Below are 9545 nucleotides of genomic sequence, written 5' to 3'. Positions count from 1 at the left end.
GTCACTGAATGAGGATTTGGAAAGACTTGCACGACCAGCAGAGTTGGCGAGCCGACACAAGTGGGCAGAAATGAAAAAAACTTCACCCCGCAGACCAGCTAATTGTCAAAACTTGGGGCGTGCTTCCCGTCACATACCGCACGCTGCAGCGTGTTTGGCTCGATGCATGCATGTGAGCAGGCTTTCTCACATCTAAAGAACATTAAGACCAACCTATGATCACGTTTATTGGATGGAAGTCTCAACGCCTGCGTGAAGCTTCACCTCACCACGTATCAAAGCCATCAGTAAACCAGAAGTCGCATTAATGGTAAGAAATACTCCTCATTGATTAGCAACAGCATAACAATAAAAACAATTCAGAGACTTATTGTACTTTAAAAGTTTAAATGACATAAAATGCACACATTTACTTGTATTTTTAGTTTTAAATTCCGTGTATGGCTCTCACGGAATTACATTTAAAAATATGTCTTGTTCATGGCTCTCTCAGCCAAAAAGGGTTAGGGTTAAAACCCCTGTTTTAAATGAACGTCCCCAAGTTGCCCTGCATCAACCTTGATGAGCTCCTGTGTTCTAAACAAAACAGCAGCCAGACAAGCTTTGATGTAACAGATTTGTATTGCTTTAATGTTTTTTTCTCCTGGGGAACAGGTAAGCCATGACAGTAGAACCTTAATGAGAAGCACAAACAAAATCCCAGACCCTTTGTTTTCTTTTTTTATACATCCGAAGTAGCACATTCACACAAGTCAGGGTCACTTTTTCTTCTATCAGCAGGAATGGAGCTTTTGGATTTATTTATTTTTTGTTCAAATCAGAATAAATGGCTCCAGTGTAGCCGTCTGCTTTTCATGAATGCGACAAAGCCACAAGGCTTCCTGGACAAATGAAAGGAATAAATAGGAATAAATAAGGTTTTTTTTATTTATTTTTTTGACTGTCTGACAAAAGCTGCAGAGTTTTAGCAACACTGCAACTGTGTTTTCGTCCAACACTGATATTCTGTTAATTCAACGAATGCAAGTGCTTATTCATCTATTTATTCAAAACAATTACGTATTTCAGAACAGCGGGCCTGATCTCTGACCTGAAAATGTGTTGCTAAAGCTGCGAATGCAAAAGTTAGCAGGTAGCAGCAGCTAAGTGTAAAAAAAACCTCATGCAGCCGAGATGGACGAGTGATGTGTTGAATCTTTGGCAAAATGAAAAACTGTCATGGACGCACACGGCCTGTTTTTTCATATTGCATCTGAGGTTTGGCCGCTTCTCGTGCGTTTTTTTTTTCTTTACGTCTCTACCCAATTCTGCTAGCGAGCTTGCTCGCTCAAAAATGCTTCTGTCCATGCACTTTGCGCTTGTTCATGCCGACCTCGCTCAGGAACGATGGAAAAAAAACAAACATACATGTACAAAGTAATGTACACCATATATTCAAACACATTTCAAAATCGTCAGACTTTGAAATCATTAGCCAAAATAAGTCTATATTTTTTCTCAACCCATAAGGTATCTTTATCTAGACTGTACAATTTATGTATATATGAGTAATCATGAGGGACCAAAGCAACAAAAATAAATACTTTTTCGCTATGTCACCTTTCAAAGTAGTATATCTATGTACATTTTTATCAGTTTTCCGTAGCTTATTGTGAATGTGTTCAATAAGCAGGTGCACAGTGTGGAAACTCCCGATTTCTCCCCCTAAACAGTATCTAAGTGTAAATCTTGACAACACTGTGGGTGGAAAAAGCCAACAAAGATCAGACAGTGAAAGGTAACCTCGGCTCAAAGGAACCGAAAAAAGAAAGGTAAAAAATATAGCATCTCACGGTCATGTGACTACTTCAACTAGAATGTGTCTACTTCTCAAGACTCTAGAAGTGTACAAAAATGTTCTATTTCATGCAGACAAGTCAAACGACCTCAGTGCGCATGTGTTTTGTTTTTTTTCTCTCCTTTTAAGCACAAAGCGTCGGGGCGTTTTCAGGGACGGTGAATGTAACTATGAGCGAGAGGTGCATTGTGGGACAACAACATGCATAAAGAACAGTGCATAGGTCCAGTCCCTGGTGCTTTCCAGTGTGTTTCAGTAGCAGACAGATCCCCAAATGCAAGCGGTGGCTGATGGGTAAAGTCTAACAGGAGGGTGTCAGGAGTGATCCAAGCCAGGATGGGTGGCGCCATCTTGTGGAAAAACAGTCGTTACCTGTTTTCAGGCGTTAACTGGACACTGAGGCGATGAAAGCGGCGCGCTAACATGATCCTTAGCGTTGTGTTTCTTTTAGTGTCTTTAGTTCTCCTTTTTTAAGAGTCTGTTCTGCTAATGTGCAGTTAAGAACAGTGGAGGTTTTACTGCAGAGCCCTTTCTAACACACAACAGACCCAGAAATGACCAGTCTAAGGATTTCACAATGACTTACGTGGAAGTTTGAAGCTTAAAGATCAAGCTAACATGCATAACGTCTTCAGAGTGTCTTGCTAATGGCTGTCAAGGCCATTTTTTTTTTTTTCTGAAGACAAGAAGAAACTTTTTTTTTTTAGCGGTATGACATTTCATCTTTTGAAAAAAGGAAATAATAATGGCTTAATAGCTACATCATTCTTGAACTTGTGTTACAACTACCTTTGGTAAATCAATCAACAAAAAAACCCCCCAAAAAACCCAGAAAACCCTGATACATACGAGTCCTTTGACATCTCCGACTCAACGTAGCATTATCTTTATCTAACATTAGCACAGGGAACCATGTCGGGTTCGAGTTGTCCCATTATCGGCTTTGTGTTTTCCTGCCCGCAGCTCCGCAGCATACGTACTTCCGCTAACCTTTCAAACTTTCTCACCTCTGAAAAGTCAAGACAAACCAGCCAGGCAGAGAGAAAACAAAAGGAAAGAAAGTAACAGGAAACACAAGATCAAAGGACGACATGGAGTCCCGGTAACTGAGGAAGGTTTCCGAGGCAACGGAAAGGTTTCACCGCTTCATCGTCTTGGAGACAAAACTGGTGATGGCGGAAGCCGGCTGATCTGGGTCCAGCTCTGCGAACAGGTGGCTCACGTTGTCGGTTGTGCTTCCTTGTTTCCGTGCCACAAAACCAAACAGCCTGGTGGGATAGAAGAAGAGGATGCTAGCAAATTTAAACTAAACATGAACTAATGTTAAATGGATTCTTCAAGCCCTTTGCGCAGTTTATAAAGTATTTAAAAATATTAAGACAGAATAATTTATCATTTTCTGATTTACAATCATGACTAATCTGAGTCAGTTGTGGAGTCAGGTCTCTCGGTAGACTCAAAAGCTTGTGGAGTTGTCGGTACCATGCGGTAGAAAAGATCTAAAACAATGCTTAAACTTACTTCACTGAACCGCCTCCTTCTTTTCCCCATCTAAAAACAAAAAAGATTCCCTTCAACCATGTGAAGCCATATTCTAACGTGTTTATTTAACAGTACTATGAGCTTAAGTCATAAAAGCTACTGATGCTGGCTAAAAACACCTACTTCCTGTTCTGCGGGTCAATGTCACAGAACGTTATGGTGTTGATGGGATAGTGGCGTCTGAAAAAAAGTCTGCAGCGGAAAAGTTTTCAGTTTCAGACATGTGCAGCATCTTCAATTTACTTCTGCAGTATCTCAATGTTCACCACTAGAGGGCACCTAAAGACACCACATACAATGTAGCGCACTCAAAGGCCTCTGAGGGGAACCATTGGTAGCAGCTTTTCCGTGCATGCCGACTCACTTCCTCTGGCTGTCGGTGAGCGTGATGCCCTGCATAGACACTTTGAAGTGGACGGTGGTGGCGGCCGGCAGGGGGTTTGTCGCCAAAGTCAGGCTGATCGCCTTGGCGATGGCCTGGGGCCCCGTGAGAGACTCCATGTCCACCGAGTTGATGTAGAGGACGTTACACGCTGCAGGCAAACAGACCAAACACATTAAAGAAAAAGAAGAAAGAGAAACAGGAAGAAGTCAGCAAGCGTGCAGCCTTGTGAAGAATGTGGTGGCGGCCAGTCATGCACAGTCCTCTAGTACGTGACTCTTAACGTGTCATGCATCAGCTGACTTTATTTGGCTATATAATATAATATCTGACATTCCTGCATTCAGTCAAAGGCTGGGGCAGAACAGTGCAAACCAATATTTACCGTAAGCCTCCTCTGGAACCTTCTGAACTGTAACAGTAAGGATGACAAGGTGTCAGCTGAGAGGAACAATGTGTCCTGTTTCTTTTTCTTTTTCAAACGCTCAAATAACTCCAATCACAAGCCGGCCTTTGACATTATTTCCCCCTTTTTCCTACTTTGTCATACGCTTTTCTAGAGTACCAGCAGTCTGTCTGAGTCAACCAATCTCCCACAATTCACCTGCTCCTTGCTTCAGAAGCTCGACAACTGGGTCAGTGGGTGTGGCCAACTCCAGCGCTTCCTCATTCGGGTCTACAAGAGAGAAATTGGAAGAATTAGCAGAAAGACGACTCTTGCTTCCAGAAGTTGGCGTGGTTGGGCCTGACCTTTGGTGGGGATCATCAGCTTACAGGGCAGAGCTAGCGGGGTCATTGAGTGTTGATAAACCAGCGCTGAGAGGCAACCTACAAGGCCAAAAATGATGTAAAAAAAACAAACAAAAAACAAACAAAAAACAGCCCACTGTCACCATGTGACCATCTCAACGAGGCAGACTCTCACCAAAGTAGGGTTCATTGGGACAGCCTTTGAGTCGAACACCTCTGGAGCTTGTCTCAATCAGGAAGTGTCTCACAAGCTCGTTGGTCAAGTCTCCAACTAGGAAAATGATTTCAATTTTGTTTGATTGGACAATAAGAATTCGGAAACTTGTAAATGTAGAGGACCCGTCAATATCACTCTCCAAATGTCTACCTTTTTTGTTCTGCTGGACAGTTGGCGGCGGGCAGGCCACCTTCATTGCAAGGCCGTAAGCTCCACGGAAGGAATGGCTGTCCCTTATGATGAAGGCCCCGGGCTCTCTGTCCTTCAACAGATTGATGGCTGAAAGGAGATAAGAGAGAAAAGATGAGGGGCGAAGAGGGCAAAAAGGGATAAATAGAGGAAGAAATATGAATGCAGGCTGGTGTCCTTTCACTCCGTCAACTAGATTTGTCTTCGTGGGCTGCAGCTTGTTCTCCTCTCACCTTGCTCTCTGGAGATGTCTGGCTTGTACCAGAACTTGGATGTGTCTTGGACAAACTTCACATTCATCTTAATGTCCGGATACCCATCTGTTGGAACCAAAGAGATGAAGAAAGATTTCAAGTGAAGGACACAATCCAAGAGGGGATTAAATAGAATTTCTGATATTTCATCTGTGCGTCTTACCATAGATGGACTTTTGGACGTCTGTCAACGTGTGCGTGCCAGACAGGTTTGGCGCACTGCTGCCAACACCGGCCATAAGGTTCTTGTTATCTGTCCTCTCCACGTCTCCAGTGGACATGTGCCTCTTTTCTGGTAGCTGTGGGGACACAGGGAAGGCAGGCGTAGAAGGTGGTGGGCCGATGTCATCAGGCGTGCTGTGGCCGCTCATCGCCGTTCGGCGGCCCATTAGAGGGCTGGGGGGCACGCCAGCAGCTGCTGTTTTAGGGTTGCGGCCAATCAGAGGACTGGAGGGGACACTGTCCCTGTTGGCACCAGCTGGGGGTTGGTGTCTGGCTAGTGAGGGACTGGCTTGACCCAGACGTCTCTGAAGGGCCGGGCTTGGTGGAGTGTTGGTGGCTACGGTGCGATGGAGGGTGTTGGGACTGCCGGGCACTGTGTGGACTCCCATGACGTTGACCTGGGAGCCCTCAGCGGAGGTGGGTCTGTTTGCGTAGGAGGGGGTGTGGCTGTGAACGTCTGAAGAACCGGTTCTTCTTCTGGACAGAAGTAAAGATGATATCTACGGTAAATGGCTTGTTGGCAGGATCACCTGCTCTGGATTTCCAATGGTACCATTTACTGTCACAGTCCTGACCTCTCCGGAACCAACCACCAGGGGGTTCGTGAGATGTTTGAGTAGAGTCAGACTGTTTTCAACACTTTTATTTTCTCCTTTCTTATGCCCATATAAATCTCTTAATGTCCAGATTATTATCGTACCACAGACTCACCCATCACTGCTGTGACTAGGGTAGGTGGAAGAGAAAGAGGTGTTGAAGGGTTGAACTCTTGAGTCCCTGGAAGTGTGGTTATCTGGAGAAGATTCAAAACACGTCAAGTGGGTCACAAGTGTTGATTCTAAAAGAAGACATTTTAATAAAGTTAAAGGGGGAGGGAAATGGGATGTTGGAAAGAAAGACCTGTTCTGGAGAGTGTGTTGTCATAGAAACACCCTTACCTTGCTCTCCCTCATTTGAATCAGAGTCTGGTGGCAAGAAAAGAGAGACAGACAAGAGACAGGAGATGTGTGGAGGAGGAGCAGAAAAGGAGAAAAAGGTTGAGTGCCAAGCAAAACTAGGAGGGAGTGCTCGCCACAACAGGGAGAACCTTCATGAAATAATGATAATTCTGACCACCAGGGGGCGCTAGATGAAACGCAGAGAGGCTGTTTACAGGATTATTCTACCTTTGATCTTTATAAGTGGCTTTGAAAATCATATTTCACTCTATAAATTTAAATCCGGACATAATCCCACAAATCTTTGTAAATTTTAGGATCAAACTCTAGGATTAAATCAAAAGCATCTTGAACCGAGTTAAACTAAGGAGAGCAACGCAGTCATGTCCAAATGCACATGCAGAAAAGGCCGAAACAAGCTGCAAATGCTGTAAAGAGTCTGGTGTGTTTGAACCCACCGTGATCATGGGGCTTCAGTTCCAGTGCTGACAGAGGAGTCTTGGCCAGACCTGGAGGGACACGAGCTGCAGGAAAAGACATGAAACCACGACAGATGAAAGACGAAGAGCATGTGATGAGGCATGAAAAGATGTCAGAATGTCTGGAATGGAAATAGATTAAATAAGGAGTCAACTGATTTCGGTGGAATTAGTTTTGGCATCAACCAAGGACAACCACAAAGTCATGAAAAACATATTCTGCCAACCAACACTGACTCTGAGATCAGAGTAAATGCTCTGTAGATGAGTCAAAACCACATATCAAAGGTTAAGCATGAGGTCATATGATGAAGAGATACAAAATAATCAAAACAGAGGAGTTATTTCCAAAATTGAGGTGCCATGATCCATGCTGGTGCTGACTCATTCCTTGTGCCAGAAAAACTGGCATTCCAGAAAGAATCTAAATCAACATAATAACAAGAACTCAGAGTAGGTGGCGTGCTGACAGGTGATGGTCAAGGTAATGGTTTGTGCCACAGAACAGTCACTTACTGCAACTTTGGGAGCTCGGGATTGACTACAGCTTAGCATAGCACAGCAAAATGGTGTCAAAGTGAAACCTAGATCTATCACAAGAATAATCCTCTTAAAAAATGTGTTCCATTTTCAATTGCAATTTACCTTCAGAATTCGCTAAACATTGTCCACAACAGTTGGCTCACATCTTTATAGGGCATTAGACTTGCATTAAGTGTAAGTAAAGTCCAAAAAGCTGTGGTCTTATATTATTTTAACAAGCTGCTCTACCTAATGTATAGCTAATATTTGTCAACATCTACTTAATGTCTGCCAAAAAAAAGCTGCCACTGGTAGACAACATCCACACCAGTTAGCTATTAGCCGCAGTGATCAGGTGACAGCAAACACAAGTGGGTGCAGCACAGCAAGTTCCAGTTGTCGACCAAACGGGGAGTAAAGGTTGCAACAACTTCTGCGATGTACTCCAGAAAATTCAGTTAAATGTGCTTTGTTTTAGTTGTGATGCTGTGTTGGAGCCCAGAAATATGTGTTCTAGTCTTCATTTGCTTCTGGAACCTGACGGGTTGCCAGTTGTTGGTATTTTCAAGTGTGATTTGCACCTCTGCTGCTGTTGTTGCTGTTTTGCAAGTCGTGCAAAAACATGGCCTGTTTTGCCTGAAACAAATTCCACATTTGCTTGAGACGTGTCATTGAGAAAGAACATTAATGTTTCTATGTTTCTCATATTTACAAACGATTAATAAGAAACACAGATTTGGTCCCTTTTCGAATGTTTTAGCATCATATTAAAGGAGGTCAATATCTTTAGCCAAATGACTGATCTATCACATATTTGTTCCAGTGTAATTTGTGTGTTGTTGCCTGAAGCTGCCGCTGGGTGTCAGTGGGAGGGCCCGGAGAATGCAAAATAAAGGTGCAAAACCAAACCCAGCCTCATTTACACCTTTGTTGTGCTGCCTGATGTACGAGGAACAGATGGAGAAAACCTTCTCTTGCACCCTGCTACTGCTGAGCTGGTCCACAATTTCAAGCAAGTATGTCTACATCGAGGAAAAAATGACCTGGCACAAAGCTCAGCAATTCTGCCAGGTGCATCACACTGACCTGGCTCACGTTAGCAACAGAAACGACAACCAGAGACTTGAGAAGAAACGCACTGAGATAAGCTGGATTGGACTTTATAGAAATTCTACACACACAGAGAAATGGAGGTGGTCCGGAGGTGGAGAGGCGTCTGTATTATTCTGGGCCTTTGATCAGCCTGATCATAAACATGGAGAAGACTATGGCATGTTACTTGACGATGGTTGGCATGATGCAGGCCCTGACTACAAGACAACATTTTTTTGCTACAGCCCCATCGTGGTGAGGAAGAGGAAAACTTGGGAGGAAGCTATGGGCTACTGCAGGCAGCACCACCGTGACCTTGCCAGCCTGCTGTCTGAAACCGAGATGATGTTGATTAGCAAACAGTTGCTCAAAACCCAAAGCACAGAGCCCGTTTGGATTGGTCTGCATTTCTTCTCAGGGAAATGGCTGTGGGTGGACGGCGAGACAACTAGTTACAAGGCCTGGGGTCAGGGTGGAGAACCCGGATGTCCTAATTCTAAGCAGGTTTGCGCTGCCCTACGGATGAAGGACACCAACAGCATGGTTTCTAATTTTGACAATGCTACAAATAATTTTGTATACGAATGGGAAGCCCGTAATTGTGACGACCAACTTCCTTTGATTTGTCACTAAGAGACTATTTAATTTCTGTCCTTGAGCCACTGATGTAAAATCCAGCTGCATTATTCCAATCCCACCGCAACCTGGAACCCTGAACTGCTTTGACTTCTTTGTTGCTTTGGTTTGTTCATGGCTTTTATGATGTAGTAGAAAATAAAGACACAAATCAGAAGACTTCAGTGTTGAGAATTTGAGTCAACCTACACATGTTAAAGTAAGGAGTCTGTGGTGACACAGGGAACTTGGGGGTCTGAGGGGAATTCTCACCACCGCCTCTGAAGGTGGGACTGTGCATGACAAGGTCCACCTCGCTGTCCTCCAACACCTCCCTGTAGCTGTGAATCTGGCCCTGAAGAAAAAAATGAGTCCACCACAACATGAACCAATCAGCACGATAACTGGCCTCCATTATTTTCACACACTGTAGTTATTTTATTTTTTGGCTTTGAACATTGACGTGTGCAGTTATCACATGGGTTGAATTTTCTACTCGGTTTAGT

General features: G+C 43.9%; 1 protein-coding gene across 13 annotated transcripts in view; it reads right to left on the bottom strand.

Moving 5' to 3' along the window:
• Window positions 1-602: 602 nt before the first annotated feature.
• tns1a (tensin 1a) overlaps window positions 603-9545 on the bottom strand; it is a 47752-nt gene continuing 38809 nt past the window's right edge. For 8 of the 13 annotated variants that reach the window (XM_029840189.1, XM_029840193.1, XM_029840195.1 and 5 more), the window contains 15 exons: window positions 9250-9394; window positions 6790-6855; window positions 6332-6358; window positions 6105-6186; window positions 5335-5870; window positions 5151-5237; window positions 4879-5007; window positions 4687-4782; window positions 4512-4589; window positions 4366-4437; window positions 4147-4173; window positions 3744-3912; window positions 3503-3571; window positions 3359-3388; window positions 603-3105 (listed from right to left, as the gene is read on the bottom strand). In XM_029840189.1, the coding sequence (XP_029696049.1) occupies window positions 2976-3105; window positions 3359-3388; window positions 3503-3571; window positions 3744-3912; window positions 4147-4173; window positions 4366-4437; window positions 4512-4589; window positions 4687-4782; window positions 4879-5007; window positions 5151-5237; window positions 5335-5870; window positions 6105-6186; window positions 6332-6358; window positions 6790-6855; window positions 9250-9394 (1743 nt within the window). In that variant the 3' untranslated portion in view covers window positions 603-2975. Of the gene's footprint in view, window positions 3106-3358; window positions 3389-3502; window positions 3572-3743; window positions 3913-4146; window positions 4174-4365; window positions 4438-4505; window positions 4590-4686; window positions 4785-4878; window positions 5008-5150; window positions 5238-5334; window positions 5871-6104; window positions 6187-6331; window positions 6359-6789; window positions 6856-9249; window positions 9395-9545 lie in introns of those variants that run through there. The other 5 variants (XM_029840194.1, XM_029840192.1, XM_029840196.1 and 2 more) reach the window with 5 other exon arrangements.

Source organism: Takifugu rubripes, chromosome 8 (genome assembly GCF_901000725.2).
Source record: "Takifugu rubripes chromosome 8, fTakRub1.2, whole genome shotgun sequence".
In the NCBI taxonomy this organism is placed as follows: Eukaryota; Metazoa; Chordata; class Actinopteri; order Tetraodontiformes; family Tetraodontidae; genus Takifugu; species Takifugu rubripes.
This window is presented reverse-complemented; position numbering and strand designations above follow the sequence as displayed.